The 24,558-nt window shown below is 45.3% G+C and overlaps 1 protein-coding gene across 1 annotated transcript in view; it reads right to left on the bottom strand.

The window, feature by feature from the left end:
* Positions 1–24,450, bottom strand: part of QDPR (quinoid dihydropteridine reductase) — a 26,502-nt gene extending 2,052 nt beyond the window's left edge. Inside the window, exons 1-6 of the mRNA XM_017871751.1 lie at positions 24,173–24,450; positions 21,518–21,610; positions 16,333–16,429; positions 13,720–13,860; positions 4,436–4,544; positions 2,847–2,930 (exon numbers count right to left, since the gene is read on the bottom strand). Coding sequence (XP_017727240.1) covers positions 2,847–2,930; positions 4,436–4,544; positions 13,720–13,860; positions 16,333–16,429; positions 21,518–21,610; positions 24,173–24,274 — 626 coding nt within the window. The 5' untranslated portion in view covers positions 24,275–24,450. The remainder of the gene's footprint in view (positions 1–2,846; positions 2,931–4,435; positions 4,545–13,719; positions 13,861–16,332; positions 16,430–21,517; positions 21,611–24,172) is intronic.
* Between the last annotated feature and the right edge of the window lie 108 nt (positions 24,451–24,558).

The raw sequence follows: 24,558 nt of genomic DNA on the forward strand, positions 1-24,558 counted from the left end.
AAAAAAAAAAAAAAAAAAAAAAAAAAAGCTAGTAGGCATGATGGACACATACTGAGGCCTCCAGTGAGTTCAGTGGTATACTCATTCTAATCTCTGAGTGGCAGGATCTGGCATGAGTTTAACTTTCATTTTGGTATTTTTCTACATTGTTGGAATTCTTTTGTGATTTTAAAAGATTTTAATTTGGCCAGGCATGGTGGCTCACACTTGTAATCTCAGCAATTTGGGAGGCTGAGGCAGGTAGATCACTTGAGCCCAAGAGTTTGAGACCAGCCTGGGCAACGGGGTGAAACCCCACCTCTAAAAAAATACAAAAAATAGCTGGGCATGGTGGCACATGCCTGTAGTCCCAGCTACTCAGGAGGCTGTGGTGGGACAATTAATTGCTTAAGCCCCAAAGATCAAGGCTGGGGTGAGTCGTGATCATGACACTGCACTCTAGCCTGGGTGACAGAGTGAGACCCTGTCTCAAAAAAAAAAAAATTATTTTTAAAGATTTTAATTAGTTCATTCAAAGAGAGAGACATATGCACAATACTTCACTATATTACCTTCTCAGAAATTTATGAGAGAAACAGACAGAATTCATTTATTTGGCATTTTTAAATCAAATATTTATAGAGTACCCACCGCTGCACCAAACAATGGAAAAAGAGATACAAAAAAACAGACTATTACAATAAAATGTTAAATACAGTAACAGGGGCATTTCACAAATCTGAGGAGAGGAGCAACGGACCCCACTTGCGGCAGTCAAAAACACCCTGTAAGAAGACAGGAATGAAAAAGGGCAAAAGAAATTCACAAGAAACAAGAAGTACATGATAATTCTTTAACATAAAATATTTACATTTGAGTACATCATCCATTTTGACAATGCACCAGCTGAGACTTCGGACCTTCATTAACTGGAAAGTGCTCAGCAGTTCCTTCCCGGGAAACTCCCAGTGCCGATCTGGAACCTTCTGGGCCAGCGCTGATGTCTGAAGGTCCAGTCATTCAGGCCCCCACTCTGGGGTTTGAATGAGCTCATTTGAGCACATGGGCTCAAAAAACAAAGCGTTGCTGAAACTCTCTAAAGTACTGTCATGTGTCACGGTCTCATCTCTGGGGACAGGGCAGGGCTTGGTGAGGGAAGGCTCTGAAAGAGACCAGTGCTGTTTTGATGTGTAGGGTTTTGTGTGTTGGTTAAGCATGTTTTTTTGTTGTTTGTTTTTTTTATTCTTTAAGTTCTAGGGTACATGTGCACAGCATGCAGGTTAGCTACACAGGTATACATGTGCCACGCTGGTTTGCTGCAATGCATGTTTTAAATGGTCTTACTTCTCCTTCACCCTCATCTGCAGCGTGGATAGGTGAGAGAGAACGCCGTTCTAACCAGGGATGGTAGAAGAAGGATGTGCTCGCCGACATCTCAAAGCAAACTTCATGCCAACTTTTCTGAGAGTTTTCAAATACCACAAATGGGTGGATGTGATCTCTAGAACAAAGGGGCCTGTGACAGCCCGTCCTCTGTGGGTCTGTGGCTCAGCACGAGTTCAGACACAAGACCCCAGATGTTCCATCTAGAGTCTAGGTCTTAGACCAATATCTCAAGCGTGCTTGGGTGTGTCGGCCTTTAAAAAGAAATTCAAACACAAACACGATTCAAAGCTTGATTTCCTCTACAACTTCAATTTTTTTCCTGCAAATCAAGCATTAGCATGATTCCTGGCATAGACAGAAATAACTGTCAGCAGACCAGTTAAGACCATCGGCTCTGCAGCCACACCACTTGCGTCAGATCCTGGCAGTGCTGTGTGACCTTAGGCAAGTGACTTATCCCCTGCCATCCCTCCAAGTCTCTAAGCCTTAAACAAAAATGACAGCTCCTCCCTCAGAGTTTGCTATGAGCATTAAATCAGAGTTATGAAGTGCTTAGAATGGTGGCCAGGACATAAAAAGTGCTCTGTAAGTACATGTTTCAAACATAAAATGCAAGTCCCAAATTTCTCCCGATTGAATTTAAATGAGATTGTAACATCAGGCCAGAAGCACACTGGTATATTCACAAACATCTCTGACAAACAGTCGTCAAAGCAGTTTACACAGAGACACGGGTGGGTCAGGCTGTCACCGTGACCCTCGCGGCCCCCCTGCTCCATGAGGGCAGGGATCCCATCTTCGTCCTGACCCCAGAGCCGAGGGCAGCACCCATGGGCTCGATGAACCCATGCTTACTAACTAGAGGGGCTTGGGGAACTGACACCTAAACCAACACAAAAGAGGAATTCAGCTCTGTTTCATGAGCGTTCAAATGCCACCCATATTCACAAATGGGCGAAAAGGATTTGGGAAATAAAGGGCTCTTTCTGTGGGTCTGTGGCTCGACACTGATTCAGACATGTGCCCCAGGCCATCCACCTGGTGTCCCCCTCCCCCATGGAGGCTCCTCGTCACAGCAGTATCGACACAAACTGCAGCTGGGGATCACTGAACACTTGCTATGGCCAGACACTGTGCCGAGTGCTTGGCACACACTATCACATTTAATCCTCCTAACAAGCACGATGGACCTCATGATCCAGGTGGGGAAACTGAGGCCTCAGCAGGTCAATAATGTGCTCAGCGTGGCCGTTGCGCAGGGAGGGAGCCAGGATTCACATCGGCACTACCCATTCCACTACTCTGCTGCCTGTCTCCAAGTCCAGCTACCCTGAGATTCCGTCTGACGGACGATGAGTCCTGGAGACCTCCCAAGACCACCCTGATGACCTCAGGGAACACAGACTTGTCCTCTGGACCACAGCAAGGCAGAGAATAGGGGCTGGAAGCTGCTCAGTCATGGACATGACTGTAATACTCACTCAACTAGGAATTCTAAGGGTGTCCAGGAGCTGAAGTCAGCCTCAGGCATTGATTTCCTGTTCATCGGGGTATCCAGGGTAACCCTGCAATGGACACAGATAAGCACGTCACTCATGTCACCCCTTTATAACAACAGGTGCCCAGTCCTCCTTGGCCAGGAAAACGCAAACATAACGCAAACATACAGCATGACAACCTAGAGCCTCTGGCACCGAGGGTGCTATTTACACGGAAAGATCAGACAGGAAGATAAGCAGAGAGAGAACAGGAAGCTGTCCCCGCTAGCAAAGGCCAGATCTGAGCATAATTCAATAAGGTGCTCTGTGGCTCACCACTTAGGCAGATAAGAACAAAACAGAAGGAGCCACATTTTGTCTTTTTCAAAAAGAGTCTTCACTGAATTAAACTGCTTTGTTGCTGTGTCTTTATTCACTGCCTAACATGTAGCACACTCATTTCTAAGGATTTAAGGTAGTAATATGCCTTTCAATATGAGAATACTGAAATACTAAAATTTTAAATATGTGGCTATTTTCCACAAAACCTTAAGATTTTTGGCAAGAGAATACAGAATTCAGATATGCATTAATCTCCCAAGAACATTCGGGCCTCAGGTATCATTCGAATCATTCACAACAGCTGCGGGAATCATGTCACAGAATCACAGAACCTCACAACTAAAAGGGAACCAGAAAGTCAATCAGTACAGTCCCTACAGTCTCAGCATCCCTTTATAATAGGACCACAGGCAAGAGGCAAGCCTGCTAGTGCTAGAAGCCTTCCAGTGAGAAGAAACAGCCTCCCTCCAAAGCAGCTGCCTCTGCCTGGGACGGCTGATGGGGGACTGTCCCCTGATGGCCAACAGAAACACCTCTAACAGTTTCCCATATTCTCTCTCTCACACACACACCCATATGCCATGTAATGACTTGAAAGACAGAGCTACATATAAAAAAATAACATGTGTAGTCTAATTTTAAAGGAAGAAATAATGAAGGGAGAAAAGAAAGAGAGAGTAAAAAAGGAGGCAAAAAAGACAGACCCATCCAACCAGCCAATCAAACATTCTGGACAGCCCAGGAGAACCCAAAACTTGAAGTATTACTATGGTCTGAATGTATCCCCCTCAAACTCACATACAAAATGCAACCTGCAACATAATCGTATTGAGAGGTGGGGTCTGCAGGAGACAATTGGGGGCCTTTAGGAGGGGATTAGCGTGCTTATAAAGGAAGCTGGAGGAAGCCCACTTGCCCCTTCCACCATGTGAGCACATACAGAAGTCGCCATCTGTGAGGAATGAGCCCTCACCAGGCACCAAATCTGCTGGCGCCTTCATCTTGGACTTCCCAACCTCCAGAACTGTGAGCAATCCATTTCTGCTGTTTATACATCACCCAGTCTAAGGTATTTTGTTAGAGCAATTCAAACAGATTAAGATAATAAGTATCCTAAGAGACTTTGGTGCATTTCAGAGCCTGAGGTGAGAACACACACAGGTCACTTGTGGAAAGCTACAGTCAGACAAACAGTCACCCGCAGCAGTGGGGCAGAGGTGGGCAGCGGCCAGGGAACCCCAAGCACTTACGGGAGCACAGCGATGGCGGCTGCCCTGGGCGGCATGCCGCTGTTCTTCCCAGCCAGGCTCTGGCAGAGCTGGTGAACAGCACCCTTGGCCATGCCGTACCCGATCATACCTGGGAAATGGGGAGAAGATGGCTCAGTGACCACTGGCGGCCAGGGGGACAGCAAGGACATGCAATCTTCTCTTGAGATCTCTCGTCCCTGAAAACTTTATAAATAGCTGTGTCTGGCCTCCTCCAGGCCGGACATCCTCACCATCCCCCACCAAAAAATGGCAAAGAGCCATGAGAAAGAGGGGATGGGAATAGGTGGGTTGGGAGTTATGGCCTCTGGCCAGTTTCCAAGAACACAGGCTTCACACAGGCCACCAGTACATCCAAGGTGCAGCATTCCAGGGTCCGGAAGAGGCCAGGAAGAAAAGATAAATGAACATTTATGGGGAGAAAGTGAAGGGGACATGACATTTCAAGTGTACCTACTATGCATCTAACACTTAACATTTATTACAAAAGCCAAAAGGTTGATCTTATTTTTATTCTTAGGAAACCAAGACTCAGACAGGTTGAGTACATTCCAGGCTCACACACAAACGTGTGCCAAAGCTGATGGAGAGGTTAAAGCCCAGGCAAGAACTGGGTTCCGAACCCTTTGATCACTAAATGCTGGTGAGCACCTGGCACACAGAGGCACTTAATGGGACAGCAAAATCAAGCAGTTATTTGTAACACAGGCCTTGAAGTCAAATCAGATACATTCAAGTCCCAGTTCCTCCACTTACCACTAAAGAAATTCTGGGCAAGTTCCCAAAACCTCTCTAATCCTCAGTTGCTGCATCTGTAAAATGGGTTTGAGGTGTTTACCAACACAATCAATTCTCTAAGTCTCCAGACACCAACTGGGTGCCTGATAATTCACTTAGAACTCCCGGCTAGGTGCGGTACCTCATGCCTTTAATCTCAGCATTTTGGGAAGCTGAGGCAGGAGAATCCTTTGGGCCCAAGAGTTCAAGACCAGCCTGGGCAACATAGTGGGACCCCATCTCTACAAAAATTAGCCATGCCTGGTGGTACATGCCTGTGGTCCCAGCTACTCGGGAAACTGAGGTGGGAGGTTCACTTGAGCCTGGGGAAGGTCAAGGCTGCAATTAGCTATGATCACGTCACTGTACTCCAGTCTGATTTAAGGGCACAGTCTCACAAGACCTACCCTACTTCAGATGCCAGTCACAAGTCCTGGGCCACTTAGACTTCTGACCAACAGGCTAAATCGGGGGTTTGCACAACAACCTCTTCAGGTGCAATAATTTGCTAGAATGGCTGGAAGAACTCAGGCAAACACTTTTTTTTTTTTTAATAGTTACCGGTTTATTATAAAGGATACAACTCAGGAACAGCCAGGTGGAATGACACAGAGGCAGGGTAGGAGAGGGGGTGGGCATGGAACTTCCATGCCTGCTCCAACCACGTCACCCTCCCAGCGCCTCCATGTGTTCAACCCAGACACTCATCACATCTGGAAGTTTTTGTACAGCTTAATCTCCAGCCCCACTCCCTTCCAGGACGTTGGTAAGTGGAGCTGAAATTTCTAACCGCCTAATTGCTTGATCATTCTAGGAAGTAGCTCCATCCTGAGGCTGTCTAGGGGCCTCAACCTACTAATCACCTTATCAGTATAAACTCAGGTGTGATCCAGAGGGGCTCATTACGACACACAGGAATTGAGTACGTAATTCCGAGCATACCCTTAGCACAGGTCAGGCACTCAATGAATGTTTCCCATCAAATCAACAGAAGTAATGTCCGCTGGAACCTGACTACCTGGCTTCGTGTCCAGGCTCCACTGCTTGCTAGTGACTGACACTGGGAGAGGCTACTAAACCTTGGAATCCTCGGTTTCCCACTCCATGAAATGAGAATGACAATCCCAAATCCTAACAACAATCAAATAAAATACCATGTAGCAGACAGGGAGGGTCTCCAGGGACTATAGGAGTTTCAACAGCTTGAACAATCAGCCTGTTTCACAGCCTGGTTTTTCCCACAACTTGCATGGAATGCAGTCAACTAGTCAGGTGAAACCAGCAACTTAGAGATGATCCCAAGTGGACTTTCCTCATTACCATGCTACAGCTTCATCACCAGAACATGTGACTATGTGCTGGCGTGATGACTCACTGCATCTGTGCCCCTGGGACCCCTCCTCCACATGCCGTGACACACCCTCTCCCCTCTCCATCACCCCAGGAAACCCTCCTGGGAAAGACGCTGCTTTGGAGAATACTTCCAGCCTCCTTAATTATGTCAAGTAATAAAGCTCCACTGATTGTTTTTTTTTCCAGGTTAACAAATCCCCTTTGTACAGTACTGAGCACAGAGGAACACTCAGTCCTGGCCATTATTGTCATTCACGACTCTCAGCAGGTCACTGGCAACTCTTTTTCCACGGACAGCAATAAGGAGTTGCAAAAAGGGTCATCAACTTGGAATTCAAAAAGTGCAGCCCTAACTCCTGCTTTTCCAGCCACCAAAAAAAATCACAGGTTCTGTAGGCCTGCTTTTCCATCTGTAAATGGGAGCGGTAACTCAGATCACAATTTATTCACAAGGCCATGCTGAGGATGGAGGGAGACTGCATCCAAGAAGGGCGTTGGAAACCATGGAGGGCATGCACAGAACCCGATCAGTGCGGAGGGAGCCCAGCCTGGTGTAGGAATGGCTTTGCTCAGCACCTTGCCAGGGAGATGTTCTCCCAGTGACTGCAGCAGGGAGGGGTGATGCTTCTCCCACTCTCCCAGCTCATCATTATTCATATTACAATACATGATTCCTCTCCAGATCAAGCAGTCATCTGCGGCCCATCAGGGGCATTTCCTTCCTTATCAGCGATGAAAGGACTGTGACATGATTGGGAAGGTGACAACTCTGGCCTTAACACCATCAAACCAACCTGCCATACTCTGCTGCCTGTAAAGCCAGAGGCTGGAAAGGGGCAGCCATGGACCACCTGCTCCCGGACATCAAAACCCACTTACCACACCCCATGTCATGGAGCCTCTTCCATGTGGGAATCCCTAGGCTCAGTGTTAGAAAGACAAAGAAGCATAAGGCAGCTCTCTGGCTCCCAGGAACGGCACGGCACACCAGAAAGAACCCAGAATCTGGACTTCAAGCCCAGGGCTTGGAACCCAGGTGATTCCTCACCACTGCGACTTGGGCGAGCAGCTCTTTCAGCCTCTGGTTCTTCCCTGCTAAGTGGGATCTAATGCCCAGGTCATAGGCTTTCCTGAAGACGATGTGAAACGTGACACACCTCATAAACTCGAAAGGGCTCTTTCATTCCCAGAAGAAAGTAAGTTCCACAGAGGCAGGGATTTTAATTGTTTTGTTTACCAAATCAAAAGGTGGCATTCAATAAATACTTTATTTGGCCAGGTGAGGTAGCTCAGGCTTGTAATCCCAGCAGTTTAGGAGGCTGAGGCAAGTGGATCTCTTGAGCCCAGGAGTTTGAGACCAGCCTGGGCAACATGGCGAAACCCTGTCTCCACAAAAAATACAAAAATTAGCCAGGTGTGATGGCGCGCACCTGTAGTCTCGGCTACCCAGCAGGCTGAGGTGGAAGGATGGCTGGAGTCCAGGAGGTCGAGGCTGCAGTGAGCCAAGATCATGCCACTGCACTCCAGCCTGGGTGAGAGAGCCAGACCATGTCTCCAAAAAAAAAAAAGGTAAAATAAATAAATAAATAAATAAATATTTTATTCATTGCTTTCAGAAAAGAGCAATAGGTGGGTTTCTCAAAGGAGGATAATGGGGCTTAATCAAATGGTGGGCACTCCAAAACGGTGGGAATGAAAAAACAAACTGGGGCCGGGCACGGTGGCTCACACCTGTAATCCCAGCACTTTGGGAGGCCAAGGCAGGTGGATCACCTGAGGTTGGGAGCTCAACACCAGCCTGACCAACATGGGGAAAACCCGTCTCTACTAAAAATACAAAATTAGCTGGGGGTGGTAATGCGTGCCTGTAATCCCAGCTGCTCTGGAGGCTGAGGGAGCAGAATTGCTTGAACCCAGGAGGCAGAGGTTGTGGTGAGCCAAGATTGCGCCATTGCACTCCAGCCTGGGCAACGAGGGCAAAACTCCATCTCAAAAAAAACAAACAAACAAAAAAACGAACAAACTGGTAGCTCTGTTCATTAAAACTATGGTAGGTGATTCTCAGTAACTCATGAGTTTCTCAATATTCCAGACAAACTAACTTTTAAATTATTTAATCTATGATGAAGTGAAAAGAATAAGGCACAGAATAGCCTCTACTGAGTCATCAAATTTTGGTGCTTTTCTTTTTTTTTTTTTTTTTGAGACAATCTTACTCTGTGGCCCAGGCTGGAGTGCAATGGTGCGATCTCAGCTCACTGCATCCTTGACCTCCAGGGCTCAAGCAATCCCTCCACCTCAGCCTCTTTTTTTGTTTGTTTGGAGACAGAGTTTCACTCTGTCACCCAGGTTGGAGTGCAGCGGTACGATCTCGGCTCACTGCAACCACCACCTCCCAGGTTCAAGCGATTCTCCTGCCTCAGCCTCCTGAGTAGCTGGGATTACAGGTGCCTGCCACGATGCCTGATTATTTTTGTATTTCTTAGTAGAGATGGGGTTTCACCATGTTGGCCAGGCTGGTCTTGAACTCAGGTGAACCGCCCACCGTGGCCTCCCAAAGTGCTGCGATTACAGGCATGAGCCATCGCACTCTGCCAAATTATGGTGCTTTTTAAAAAGTATATGAGTGCGGCATGGGAGCACACTAGAATGGCACAGAATGCTTCCAGAAGGACACCCAAGGAGCCACCACTGTAGTTGGGTCTGGGAGGGAGTGCCATAGAGATCAGGGGTGTGAGTAGGAGGGCGTCTTCCTATTCATTGTGTTTCTTTTAATGCCAAGTGAATTTTTACTACATGCATTGGTTAGTTTTCCAATTTAAAAATTGATTAATTAAATTACTTAAATAAAAACTAAGACAGTGCCTTCTTAGCTTTTCCCATAAGCTCTACTTGTCAAAGCAAGTCCTTTTCCAAGACCCTATTTGAATCAGCTCCCTCAACAAAACCTTTTCAGAGGTAGAATCACCCCACCAAAAGCACTCTGCTTAGATCGTAATTGAGCCCGGTCTCACAATCACACCCCCCGCACGCCTGCTGCCCGGAGAAGGCTCTCAATATAATTATATCATCTCAATATAACTATAAAATTATCTCAATATAATTATATTATCAGTAATTGTTATAATTACTGATTATAATTATATATTAATTACTGATCAATTTATTACTCAGACCCATCTGCTACTAACTAGCCAGGTTGTCTTACAGAAAGCACCTAAAATCACTGAACTTTGGTTTTTTCCCTCTGTAATCAAGGGAAAATAATAGCACCTACTTTACAGACACCTCTGGTGATGAAATAAGATCAAGCTTAGCCCAACAAGCCAAGCACCCAGAAGACAGATACCTAAAAAGATTTCTTCCTTTTTCTCCAAGTCTATGGAGGTATAACTGAAATACAACAAACTTAAACATGTTTAGGGCATACCATTTGAGCAAATTTTGACATGGTGTATACCTGCTACCGATTGGTCTTCCTTTCCTCCCACTATTTGGTGACTATTTGCTGACTGAATCAAGGGTTGCCTTTTATTAGGGTAGGTTTCCCTCTGTCCCGCAGGCATGTGGCAGGAATGACGTCTCTTTCCTCTTTATGTTTCCCCACTGCACCCAACTGCAGCTGCTCGCTAAATGCTGCTATCACAGCAACAAGAAGGAAGGGTGAATCACTGTAAACCTCTCCACCTTCTGAAAACCACTATTTCTTCTAGAGGTCATAGGCCTCCCTAAAATCCTCAGCACACACACTGTTTAAAATGTAATCGCTGTGGAGCCATCACAGGTCCAGCAGGAGGCGGGAGGATCACAGCCCAGCCAAGGAACCAATCACAAAACTGCTTCAACAACAACCTCAAATTGCAAAAGAGGGTCAAGGTCTCAAAGAGCTATTTGGAAGCACAAGAAGAATAGTTCACCATCCCTAGCTTCTCTGTTTAATCAGGGGGCAGTATAAAAACATAACAAACTCTTCAGTGATTAAAATAAACCAGGGCATAAGCGCTCATTAATCCAGTCCTGGTCCTCAAAGTCCCAGAGCTCTCTCTTCACTCCATTCCAACAATACAACACAAGAGCAGGGACTCTGACGAAGGAAAGAAACAAGCAAATGGCAACCATAATGGCCTAATTCTACAGAATGACCTTTCCTTGGGCACACAAAAGCAGTTATTTGCAAGATACGGAAAAAAGGCATTTCACTAAGAAGGTCAACACTTCCAAATTATTAAATAAACGATGAGGTCCCCCAAAAGTGATTTCCAATCACAGCACAGATCCTTTAATGGTAAACAAAAGTGACCACCATTTTAATACAATTTATCCTACATTAGACAGTCTAGAAATACAACTTTGGAAATAGGAGGGTGAGGTTTTCTCTGTATCCTTCCAAGTGAAAAACTTCTCATGGGTGAACAAATCTTCTTGAGTTTGAGGGACTATTAATCCTGATTCATCATTTACTTTCAAATTGTTGATCAATTTCCCCTGATTTTTCTGAGGTCTGCAGCATACTTAAAAGATCTCATGACTCAAATTATTAATAGCTTAACAAAATCTAACTGAAGAGCTTAAAGATGAACAAATTCATTAACATCTGAGGCAGGAATAGCTGGGCAGAAATAAGCCTGGAGTAAATAATAATAATGGCTCACACTTACTGTTGACTCTCTGTAATACCTTTCTCATCCGTTTAGATCCATTAAGACATTTACAAGGCACAACCACCACATATATAAAGGAGACATTATTTAACCTTATTTTATTAACAAAACGGAGGCTCAGAAAGGCGAAGTAACTCACCAAATGTGTCAGTAAGTGGCAGAGCCTTACCAGAAGACCAATGTGCATGATTCCAGAGCCTATAGTCTTAACCACTACCCAAAATGTAATCAAAAGATACTTGCAAACCAAAGGAAAGTAGGAGACTCTTCTGTCATTTAGAAAAATCAGTCTTTCCATATAGCTTAGAAGCTAGATAAGCTCTGGAAAACTTTGTAATTTTGAGTTGGTCTGGTGATAATTTCCAGGCCTTCTCCCTGCAGAAAATAAAACTCTCTTCCTCCTCATCGAAAAAAAGAAAGAAAAAAAGAAAAACCAGTCTTTCCATCCTAGGGTTTTGTTTTTTTTAAATGTCAAACTATGACTCATTTCTCTGTTTACTTTCTAGTGCCTCTGCCCATGTCATCTTAAATAAAAATCAGATCTCAACCAACCAGACAGCTAACATTTACACAGCTTTAATGATTGCTATAGCCACGGACTTGTAACATCACACGCTCTTAAGAAACGGAAGAAGAAAATGAGAGGCAAGGTATTGCTAGTAGTCACGGCCTCACAGTTCGGTGAGTTACATTAACATTGAGAAGGGGCCTGGTGTAGTGGCTCGTGCCAGTAATACTCAGTGCTCTGGGAGGACGAGGCAAGGGCATCACCTGAAGCCAGGAATTTGAGACCAGCCTGGGCACCATAGCGAGACCCTGTTTCTACCAAAAATAGAAAAATTAGCCAGGCATGGCAGTGTGTGCCTGCAGTCCCAGCTACTCAGGAGGCCAAGGCAAAGGATTGCTTGAGCCCAGGCATTCCAAGCTGCAGTGAGCTAGGATCGTACCACTACATTCCTGCCTGGGTGAGAGACCCTGTCTCTAAGAAAATAAATAACTGAGAAGGGTCCCAAGGTCTCTGCCACTTACTAGAGAGTCAAAGAAAACTCCCATTTTTCTTAAAGAGTTCAACTTAGATAGTTGAGGTAGACACTTCCTGCCTCCCTATGCTGCTGCTTTCTACGCCCGCCTAAATTCCTTTAGCCCTATCCCACAGGGAGTGTTATAGGCTGAAATGCATCCCCTCAACATTCATATATTGAAGTCCTAATTCCCGGTACCTCAGAATGTGACTGTATTCGAAGGTCTTTAAAAGGCAACAAAGTTAAAATGAGCTCATTAAGGTGGGCCCTAGTCCAACATGCCTGGTGTCCTTAAAAGAGGAGGAAACGAAGACACAGACACACAGAGGGAAGACCACGTGCAGACAAAAGGAGAAGGCAGCCATCTATAAGGGGATTCAGAAGGAGCCAGCCCTGCAGATACCTTGATCTCCAGACTTTCAGACTCCAGAGTTACGAGAAAATAAATCTCTGTTGTTTAAGCCACCCAAGCAAATTAATACCGGTCATAAAAAATGCAAAAGAAATGACATAATGGAAAAAGCACACAGTTGGTAAATTATTAGGGTTTTGGTTCGAGTAAGTCTGCAACTTACTTACTGCACAAACCCAGACAAGTTACTTAACTCTCCAAGTTTTAGTTTCCTAATCTGTAAACTGAAAAATATTGATGAGATTAAAGTGAGAATATATGTGACGTGAAAAGAGTGAAGACTTTTATAAGATCTACCATTTATTGCGAATAACAGTAAGACTTACCATTTATGGGTGCCTACCATGTGGACTTTCTACATAGCAACACCTCTACAGTTTTATAGCACTCTTCAAGTTAAATGTCATTGTCACTATTTTACAATTAAGGAAACTGCAGTAGACATCTGGTCAGAGACCAAAGAACTGGTTCAAGGTCACACATCTAGGGTAAAGAATCCACCCTCAACCCTCTCATTCCCTTTTTTTTTTTTAATGTAGAGACAGGGGCTCACTATGTTGCCCAGGCTGGTCTTGAACTCCTGGGCTCAAGCAATCCTCCTGCTTTGGCCTCCCAAAAGTGCCGGAATCACAGGTGTGAGCCACCTTACTGATCAAACGAATCTCTCTCATTCTAAAACCTATGCTATTTCCAGCTGCTAAGCTGCTCCCCTGGAACACATGGATACAATGTGATACTAATAATCCATGTTGATTAATTTCCACTACACCATTCATTCCAGTGTAGATCACAGATACATACACTAAATGGGTGGTGCCAGATCACCGTGTTCCCTACCACCATAAACATGAGGACAGGCAAACAAAAGATCGGAACTCTTCTCCCTAAAATGATTCAGGCCCAAAAGAAGGCAAAATCCATCCATCTGTGAAGCACCTTAGAGGGTAAAGGCTTTAACAATCCTCATCCCATGAAGTGCCCAGCAGCCCCAGCAAGCAAGGTAAGCACCCCCACTTCACAGATGGGGAAATAAAGGCTTACCAGGAGTCCCATCCAGGGCAGCTTTTGCACCAGCCAAGGTCAGGAGGCCTCCTTCCTTGAGATGCTTGGTAGCCAGATGGCTGGAGATGGTCGAGGTCCATATGCTCTGCTTCCACATCAGGTCACAGTTCTTAAAGAGAGCTGAGTGAAAAAACATGTGGGCTCAGCATTCCCAGAAAAGAAACCAAAAGGTGAGCTCAACTCACACAGCCCCACACTCAGGGAAGCCCTCCCTCCTGGTCCCCAGGTCCCTGTCTACAGCAAGGCCTAATACAAACAGCACAGGGATCAGTGGTCAGAGACATGGGTTCAAACCCAGGCCACGGGATCGCCCAAGGTTCAGCTTCCTTGCCTATACACTGGCAAAATGTTGGCCAATAAATTTTAGCAAATAAACCTGGAGTTCACTCATTTGCTGGACTGGCTTTAATTCAAAGATTGTTTTATTTTATGAATGGTATCAGATTTGTAATAAGAACCTGTATGTCTACGTCAGGTTTTCTCTGTGATAAAAATCCAAGGGCCTATTACTATACAGCTATAAAGAGGGCTTTCACTGAGCTACATATTTTATGGCTGAAAGTTTAATGTTAGCTTTAAAGACTCTTTAAAAGGAAGCTAAAATAACAACCATTTCACACTTGTTTTAACTCCCCGGCCTTGGCAGAGACATAAGGAAGAACAAATGGTAACATATGTCACACCACCAACTGGGCAACTCAAAGGACATGTGGTACCTGGTGATCAAAAAAGAATGTCCTCCTGCTATAGGAGGGGTCGGTAGGTGATAAACAAGGAATTGCATTTCCCCACTAAAAAAGACTAGGAAAAAACCTGATGGATCCACATTTATCATTTCTTGCTCCCGAAACACACAAAAAGGTTATCAAGCTGTTTTGCTAACCTGATCACCTCACAAAGCACTACTCTCACGTTGACATGTGGGTCGCAGAATGTCAATGTATTTTTAAATGGCTTTGGCTAATAAATGTAGAAGGGAGGACAGAATCAGAAAACTACCATTTTCTGACCCCTGATAGAGTAAGTGCTTCAGGCAGAGATTATCAACGAATGCCTAAAACCACTGGGTGAAAAGTATAATATTTGGGAAACACGACATTGACACACAATATTACAGTACCATACATCCCACATATGAATTACTTCTGCAAACAGAAAAAAAGTACCTTTATAATGGAAGTCTGGCAGTTGCCATCTCAACCAAGCATCAAATTTGGCATCCCTAAGGGTAGGGCAAGCTGCCATGCTGAGCTTCCCAGGTGATGGCATATACGGTACACACCATCACTCAGGAAGAAGTCGCACCTCAAGAATGTTTATGCTAAATCTAACTGAGTTTCTAGACGCAAATTCCAGTTCATGGGGAATACCAAGGATAGAGGAACAAGTCAAACAGCACCTTAAAGAAAAGTTCAGACAAGTTCAGAATGTGAGACATGCTATATGAAAACTCCCAAGGACTTGACACAAAGTCTTATCACAGGGAATTTTTTTTTAATTCTACATTTTCTAGATTAAGAGACTAAAAACAACATAATGCAGTACATAAACCTTGAGTGGAATATGTTTAGGGAAAAAGAATTATAACAGACATGGAATAAACTGGGGTAATTTTAATGTGGGCTCAATATCATTAATCTTAGATAATCACTGTTAATTTTCTTAGGTACGATGGTACCATAATAATGTAGGACGGGCTTATTCTTTGGAGAAACACACTGAAATATAGTGAGGCATAAACTTACTTTCAAACAGTTAACAAAAAAAATGCACAAAGTACACAGGCACAAGAAAACAAGCTCAACTCAGGTACAGCAAATGTTAAGAGTTACTGAATCTACATGGAGCATATAAGGGTGTTCACTGAACTGTTCTTTCAACTTTTCTGGTATGTTTAGAAATGTTCATAATGAAGAGTTGAAAAATGGGCCAGGCGCAATGGCTCACGCCTGTAACCCCAGCACTTTGGGAGGCTGACGGGTGGATCACCTGAGGTCAAGAATTCAAGACCAGCCTGGCCAACATGGTGAAACCCCGTCTCTACCAAAAATACAAAAAATCAGCTGGGCGTGGTGGTGGGCACCTGTAATCTCAGCTACTGGGGAGGCTGAGATAGGAAAATCGCTTGAACCTGGGAGGCGGAGGTTGCAGTGAGCTGAGATTGCACCATTGCACTCCAGCCTGGCGACAGAGCAAGAATCTGTCTTAAAGAAAAGAAAAGATGAAAAAAGGAATCAGCTTTAGTAAAAACTCAAGTTTGACTTCTTCTGACTTTCTAAATGATCTCTGCACTTCCTACACATCCTCCAATGCCTGAATAGCACATGACTGGGGCACAGGCCACGCTGATTTCATTCTGCCTTGACTTTAAACTCAAACTCAATGCCCCCGTCCCCTCACGTCCTCCAGGGAGAGTTTCTTTTTTATCCATAAAATGGATTAAGAGCATTAATCACTCTCTCCCCGAGCAACTGTAAAGATTCTGGGATATATACAGAAACACAGCTGGCCTGCCACCTAGTCCATACACAATCCTTGTCAGCTGGACAAAGAACAGAGCAGAACGAATGAGTGACTCAGGACAGGACTCACACTTGGATTTGGCATTGCCCCCGGCCCATCCTCCAGCAACGCAAAGAATTGCATCCACCTTCTCTTCACCCAAGAGCTTTCCAACCTCAGCAGTCACCTTCAACACAGGAACAAAAAAATGTATAAACTGTAAGGTAAGCCAACACAGGCTAGCATCTTTACAGATACTCTGTTTCTTTTGTCTTCTTTTAAGCCAGTTTACAGTACCTGGCAATCAACACTTTGAAAATTAGGTGGAAGACTAAGCTCTGATGAGCATTTCAGACTTTGAAGCCCAAGTACACTTTGGTGTAATTTTTAAAAAACAATCTAGAGTCTCTCTGTATACATTCTGAAAGGTAGAGACATGAACATCCCTTGAAATAAAACAATAAATAAATAAAAGTAGGGAAAGGTTAAAAAAAAAAAAGCACCTAGAGCTTCACTGCCCATAGTTAACATCCTGGTGTATTTCTTTCCAGACTTCCTTCACAAATCACAGAATTATAATCCAAAAGATCAACCCTATTTTCCCTACCCCATCCAAAATCCCTTTAACTGCAACTCTGAAAAAAATGCCAATGAAAATTGTAAGAAAATCAAGAGAAAGAAAAAATACAGTCAATAGCAATATGTGGGTAATATTAAGTACATGGGGGTTCACTTTAATGATCTCTCTGCTTCTGTTTGTTTGAGATTTTAAAGCATTGAAAATATAGATGCCCTCTTGTTATAATTTATTAAAAGAACAGTCTGTCAGGACAGGCAATTCTGGCCATCCACCATGACCCTTCCATATTTCTCTGGAATGGCTGAGACGACACATCCCAATTGCTTCATTAAGATCAATCTTCTTAAGAGTTCTTTTTTTTTTCTTTTTTGAGATGGAGTTTTGCTCGTCTCCCAAGCCAGAATGCGATGGCGCAATCTCGGCTCACTGCAACCTCCACCTCCCGGGTTCAAGCGATTCTCCTGCCTCAGCTTCCTGAGTAGCTGGGATTACAGGTGCCTGCCACCACGCCCAGCTAATTTTTGTATTTTTAGCAAAGACGGGGTTTCACCATGTTGGCCAGGCTTGTCTCAAACTCCTAACCTCAGGTGATTCGCCTGCCTCAGCCTCTCAAAGTGCTGGGATTACAGAATTGAGCTACCACGCCTGGCCCAATCTTCTTAAGATTTAAGTCAGCCTGGGCACGTGGCTCATGCCTGTAGTCCCAGCACTTTGGGAGGCAGAGGCAGAAGGATCACTTGAGCCCAGGAGTTCAAGACCAGCCCAGGCAACATAACAATATCTCATCCCTACATTTAATCTTTTTTTTAAAAAAAAGACTTAAATCAACACCGTGTGTCTCTCCCAGCAGCAACATTTCAGTTGATTACCTCTTTCCCCAGTTTCATGACAAAACTGAATGTTACGCTATTTGTTCAGAAATTCTTAAGGTTGGGGGTATGGTGGAGAAGGTACTCCTCTTCCTTTGGTGGAGTAGCAGAAGAGGGAAGACTTTCAAAGCTAAGTTTATAAGCACAAACGCATCTCTCAATCTTTGTCTTAGAGATGCACTCTACTGTCAAGCCTTGGGTGGGGACAACCTCCACATTCAATCTACAGGGACATTAGAAACCTGTAGTTAATCAGAGCAGAAGAGACACTGAACAGACACCAATTACAGAGACCCGCACCTGGCAGGGCTGCTGCTCTCCAAACCCAGGCACAGCCCTTCCATTTCGTTTTGGCTTTTATTACTTTATTTTTTGTTTGTTTTGCAGAGAAGGTTAGGCTCTGTTGCCCAGACTGGAAGGCAGTGGCATGATCTCGGCTCACTGCAACCTCTGCCTTCCAAGCTCAAGCCACCCTCCCACCTCAGCCTCCCGAGTAGCTGGGACTACAGTGCCACCACATTCAGTTAATTTTTGTATTTTTTTGTAGAGCTGGGGTTTTGTCATGTTGCACAGGCTGGTCTCAAACTCCTGGGCTCAAGTGATCCTCCTGCCTCGGATTCCTAAAGTGCTAGGATTACAGGTGTGAGCCCCTGCACCCAGCCATTTTAACCTTTATTACTTTATTCACATGAAACGATTTTGCTTTAAGGCATCTTAGCATAGCAGTTAAGAGAACAGCTGTCAGACCCCCACTGCCCATGTCCAGATACTGGCTATGCAACCTTTTATCTGTTTGACCTTGGACAAATACCAGGGCCTTTCTGTGCCTCAGTTACCCCCTTTTAAAAGGGGGATAAAATTAGAAGCTTTGTTTTGGGATGTAATGAAGACAACATGTGTTAACGAAAATAAAGCACTGAGAATGGTGCCTGGCAACTAACAATGCCATGTTAACTTTCACTATTAAATTCACTAAGGCCAATCTGTATCACTTAGGTACGGGAACACTGAGACCACACTAAGAAATATAAGAACAACAAAAATGAAGTGCTAAACTAAGTCATCTGGCTTTTACATTCCGATCTATGTCAAACTGACACTTCAGAAAGAGCAAATGAGAAGCACAGTTGTGCTCACAGTTTTATGTTCAAAATTTGTAGATTTATACATGTATATTTTGGAGAGACAGACTGGAAGGAAATATAAATAAATGATTAACTATATGTTAGAACTATCAATGATTTCCCTTTTCTTTTTGCTTATTTGTATTTTCTATATCATGCATGCATCACTTCTAAAATGTTAAAAATTTGTTATAAAAAACAGATAAGCATCATAAAACGTCAGTATTGAGATTACCAGGGAGAGGGCAACTAAATAAAAAGCAGACCCACGTGCAGACCAAGCGGCACCTGAACTTACTAAAGTTCGTATCTGGAGACCTATGATCCTGACCCCCACACCGAGCGGCTCGTTGGCCTTGTCACTTAGTCGCTGCAAACTTATCTTCACAGCTGTAAAATGGCCTGCCTGCCTGCCTGCCACACTGAGAGGTTGGGAAAATATGGCGCCTCACACAGTGATGTGAAGTTATCCTTGGGAATGTGGGCTGCAGCACTAAAAACCATGAAACACAGTCAGTCTGGCACAGTGGCTACTCAGGAGGTCCCAGCTATTCGGGAGAGCGAAGCAGAAAGATCCTTTGAGCCCAAGAGTTCCAGTCCAGCCTGGGCAACACAGTGAGAACCTGACTCAAAAGTCATCCAGGCAGCTCACTAGGAGGGCTTCTCAAATAAGTTAAGCATGGCTTAAGAGCATCTAAGATTTTTTTTTTTTTTTTGAAACAGAGTCTCACTCTGTCACCCAGGCTGGAGTGCAGTGGCACAATCTCGGCTCACTGCAACCTCTGCCTCCCGGGTTCAAGCGATTCTCCTGCCTCGGCCTCCTGAGTAGCTAGGACTACAGGCGTGCGCCACCACGCCCAGCTAATTTTTGTATTTTTAGTAGAGACGTGGTTTCACCATGTTGGCCAGGATGGTCTCGATCTCCTGACCTCATGATCTGCCCATCTCAGCCTTCCAAAGTGCTGGGATTACAGGTGTGAGCCACCGCGCCCAGCCTAGAGCATCTAAAATATTTATACCAGGATATCCATCAAACTGTTAACAGTGCGTCCTTCTGGGAAATGATACTATGATGGGGAGAAAAGGGACAGTTTCACAGTTTATTTCTATAAAACTATTTACATAGTTTTGTTGGACTTTTGTTTTATAATATGCATATAATTTTATAATTAAAAATAACCTGTTTTGTTAGCGTTCATGATGTGAACTGGGTAACTCCACTTTTTAGAATGTATCCTAAATAATCAGATATGTGGGCCAGGTACAGTGGCTCACACCTATAATCCCATTACTTTGGGAGGCCTAGGAAGGTGGATAACTTTGAGGTCAGAAGTTCAAGACCAGCCTGGCCAGCATGGCAAAACTCTGTCTCTACTAAAAATATAAAAACGTTAGCCAGGCATTGGGGTGCATGCCTGTAATCCCAGCTACTCAAGAGGCTGAGGCATAAGAATCATTTGAACCCGGGAGGCAGAGGTTGCAGTGAGCTGAGACTGTGCCACTACACTCCAGCGTCAACAACAGAGCAAGACTCTTAAAACAAAAAAACAGGCTGGGCGCGGTGGCTCACACCTGTAATCCCAGCACTTTGGGAGGCCGAAGCAGGCAGATCACGACGTCAGGAGATCGAGACCATCCTGGCTAACACAGCGAAACCCCGTCTCTACTAAAAATATAAAAAATTAGCCGGGCATGGTGGCGGGCGCCTGTAGTCGCAGCTACTCGGGAGGCTGAGGCAGGAGGGAGGAATGGCATGAACCGGGAGCGCGGAGTTTGCAGTGAGCGAGATGTGCCACTGCACTTCCCGGCCTGGGCCCAACAGAGCGAGACTCCGTCTCAAAAAATAAATAATAAATACATTAAATAAAGTAAATAAGATAATAATTATAATAAAATCAGATATGTAGACAAAGATGTTCATCCACAACATTCTTAATAATAGTAAACCAAAAATCCTGCAAAAAACTCAAATGTACAATAAACAGAAACTAAGTAAACTGTGGCCATTCCATAAAATGGAATATCACACATCTACAAAGAGGTTTTTTCAGTAATCTGGAGAAGTATTTAAGTATAGAAAACTAAAACACAAAGCTGACCATAAACTATAAAATACAAAATTACCTAAACTTGTAAAAGGAGTAACATACAATATGCGTAGAAAAAGACAAGAAAATAGGCCAAAACATTAACAGTGAACTAATTCAAAATGATTATATAATTTATCTTTGTATCATTTCTCACTTTTTCCAAATTTTCCAATGAGCACAAATGGCTTTCCTAATTAGAGAAACAACAGCTTTAAAAAAAGGAAGAACAGGCCAGGCGCAGTGGCTCATGCCTGTAAACCGAGCACTTCGGGAGGCCGAGGCAGGCTGATCACAAGGTCAGGAGTTCAAGACCAGCCTGGCCAACAGGGTAAAACCCTGTCTCTACTAAAAATACAAAAAATTAGCCGGATGTGAAGGTGGGCACGGTGGCGGGCACCTGCAATCCCAGCTATTTGGGAGGCTGAGGCAGGAGAATTGCTTCAACCCGGGAAGCGGAGGTTGCAGTGAACGGAGATTGCGCCACTGCGCTAGAGCTTGGGTGACAGAGCAAGACTCCGTCTCGGGGAAAAAAAAAAAAGGAAGAACATATAGCCAGTGGTCACCTCTCCCCAGGGTTCCCCTCACAATGTTTAGGGGCCTTTTTGAAATTACCTGGTCAGCCTGCTCAGTGAACGAGTCTGTCATTTTAACAACGATGCTAGCGCTGGCCTCTTCATTCTCCACCACATCAATGCTGGCAACCCACTGGAAGGAGAAAACAGCTTTGGTTAAGAGGCAGTGAGTTGTTATTCCATGAAAGGGTCACACATAGAAATGAGGGGAGTTGGCCAGGTGTAGTGGTTCACGTCTGTTAATGCCAGCACTTTGGGAGCCAAAGTGGGAGGATCTCTTGAGGCTAAGAGTTTGAGACCAGCCTGGGCAACACAGCAAGACCCGGTCTCTACAAAAAATGTTAAAATTAGCCAGGTGTGGTGGCACATGCCTGTAGTCCCAGCTACCCAGGAGGTTGAGGCGAGAGTTGGAGAGTGCAGTAAGCTATGATCGTACCACTGTACTCCGGGCTGGGCGACAGAAGGAGGCCTTATCTCCATTAAAAAAAAAAAAAGAAAGAAAGAAAAAGAAAGGAGGAGAGTGGAGACAGGTCAGAAGCTTAAATGAAAACTCACCAGAGAAAGAAACTAGCAACCGACCTCTCTCACACGTTCCAGGGACACCTGTCTTTGCCCAGCCTACGCCATATTGGGCTCCATCCCAGCCCCTCCTACCTCCAAACATTCCCCTCCTCCTCCACATTCACCTCTAAAACACAAACCCTGTTGTTACCCAAATCTGCAATTGTAACAGAACACAGCAATAAATAGGGGGAAAAAATAAGTGCAGCTGGGTTCCAATAAATCTTCAGAGCTGAAATGTAAATTTCATATAATTTTCACATACAACAAAATATCTTTCTTCATTTGATTTTACTTTCAACCACCTGAAAACGTAAAACCATTCTTAACTCTTGGGCTGTACAAAAATAGGTGGCAGACCAGATTCAGCCCACAGAGGAGCCCTGCTCTAGAGCAGAGAAGGATGGGTTTTAGGATTGGAAATCAGACAGATCAGGTTTGAATCCCAGCTCTGCCAGAGTGGCTTTCTCACTCCAATGCTGGCCAGAGGTTCCCAACAAAAGAGGTTGTTTGTTGATGATTAACAGGGGCAGTGTAAGAATTAAATGAAATGGAAGAAGATAAAGGTCCTGGCACAGGTGATGCTCAGTCCTTACTCAGGGTCTCTTGGTCAGAAGTCCGCAGAGATAATTATCTCTACCATAAGCTGTAAACACAGCATCTATTCATCAACATTTGTTATATTATTAACTAACTTGTTATCCCACGGGGGATTCTGAAACAATGAAAAGTCTCCATCATCCTGGCCCTCCCTAAGATGGCAGGAAGAATTTGGAGTAGAAAGACCAAGAGCCAGAGGTAAACCAGCTCTCCAGATTCTGCCAAGACCAAGTGCCACCAACAGGAGAAAGCACAGCCTTCACCCTCTAACACATGACGCTAACGGAATCTACTACCTTAAAGTTATTGGGAGCATTAAGAGTCTATGGGAACTCCGGTACTGGGAGCACAGTGCCTGGCCCTTGGCAGAAGTGCTGCCTCTGTCACCACCATACATCTCTTGAAGACCTGGGAAAGTGCCCTCATCAGTGTCCCCAGGCTCTGAGCACATGGGTGGCAGGAAGGGAGTGGTGTGACTGAATTATTTAGAAGCATATTCCTGTACCAGATTCTGAGCAAGGAGAAAACCTTGATAAATGTACACTATTTGGGTGATGGTTACACTAAAAGCCCAAACTTCACCACTACACAACATATCCATGTAACTAAATTGTACTTGTGCCCCTAAACCTATAAAAATTAGATAGATAAATAGGTTTTTGTTTTTGTTTGTTTGTTTTTTTGAAGAAAATCCTGAGATCCTTTTTCTGGTCCCAGGGGAACTCTTGCCCAGGCTGCTGCTGCTGCTAAGCTCCCAGAACGCTGCCCCTGGCAGGGTCTCCACCGGGAAAGTGCTGAGGCCCGCTGAGCGGCTGAGGTCAAGGGTCTTTGGCCATGGATCAGCTCTGCTCCGACTTGCTGCCTCCTGGAAACTGATACCTGACTATGCAAAGTAGTTGAAATAGTCTTTGCAAAGCAAAGAAGCCGTCAGCGTTTTTCCGTGCTGAGACTTCAAACTGTCAGATCCAAGGGGGCTAAAAGAACAGGGGTGGGTAGTAACAGTAACATTAATAACCAGCATTTAAACAGTTTTTACCAGGCGTCAGGTAATTTATGTGCAACGACACCAATTATCTCATCTAGTCCTCACAACTCTATCAGAATCTCCATTTTACAAATGGGGCAACTGAGGTCCTAGGGCGTTAAGCAATCAATACGCGGTCTCACGACTAGTAACCGGGACTGGGCTGTCTCATTCCAAAGCCTCCCTTTTACACTCTCTCTCTGTCCTCTCACCCCCGCTCCCGTTCCTCTCCTTTGGAATTCTCTTCCGAGTCACGCCGGACTTTTTGGGTCTGGTGGAGGCCCACGGAGCACCTCCTTGGAGAGCAAAGGCCCAGCGCCCTGGGACTGGCGTGCGCACGCACTCAGAAACAGGAATAGACGCGAGACCTGTGCGCGCACGTGCAAGCAACACGCGTCAAGCGGTGCACGGGGCCACCCAGCTTCCTCTAGACTGCCCCCCGTCGGGCTCCACACGAAAGCCCCGGCCACCCCCGCGGAGACCCAGCAGCTCCCAGCCCGCAGCCATTACCCAGTTGCGGGCCCGAAACGCCTCCACGCATCGAGAACCCAGCGCGCCCCTGCCGCCGTATACCAGCACCCGGCGCGCCTCGCCTGCAGCCGCCGCAGCCATCCTGCTCCTGGCGGGCCTGGCTACCGTAGCTCCGACTGCCTCGAGCCCGAGCGCCGCGCCCCGCCCCGGCCGGCCAACCCCGCCAAGAGGGAACGCGCGGCGGCCGCGTCCCGCTCCGCGCCCGCTGCTGCCGCCTAGCGCGCTGCCACGCTCAGGGCGCCCCGCCACCCGGAGTGACTGTAACCTCGGTCAGGCCCTGCCCCGGGGACGGAGATTTGGCGAAGCCCCGCCTCCCACCCGCGGGCAAGTGCTGAGCCCCGGGGCGTGCAGCAAGTGGGGCTAAG

Source organism: Rhinopithecus bieti, unplaced genomic scaffold, assembly GCF_001698545.2.
Source record: "Rhinopithecus bieti isolate Rb0 unplaced genomic scaffold, ASM169854v2 scaffold_6151, whole genome shotgun sequence".
In the NCBI taxonomy this organism is placed as follows: domain Eukaryota; kingdom Metazoa; phylum Chordata; class Mammalia; order Primates; family Cercopithecidae; genus Rhinopithecus; species Rhinopithecus bieti.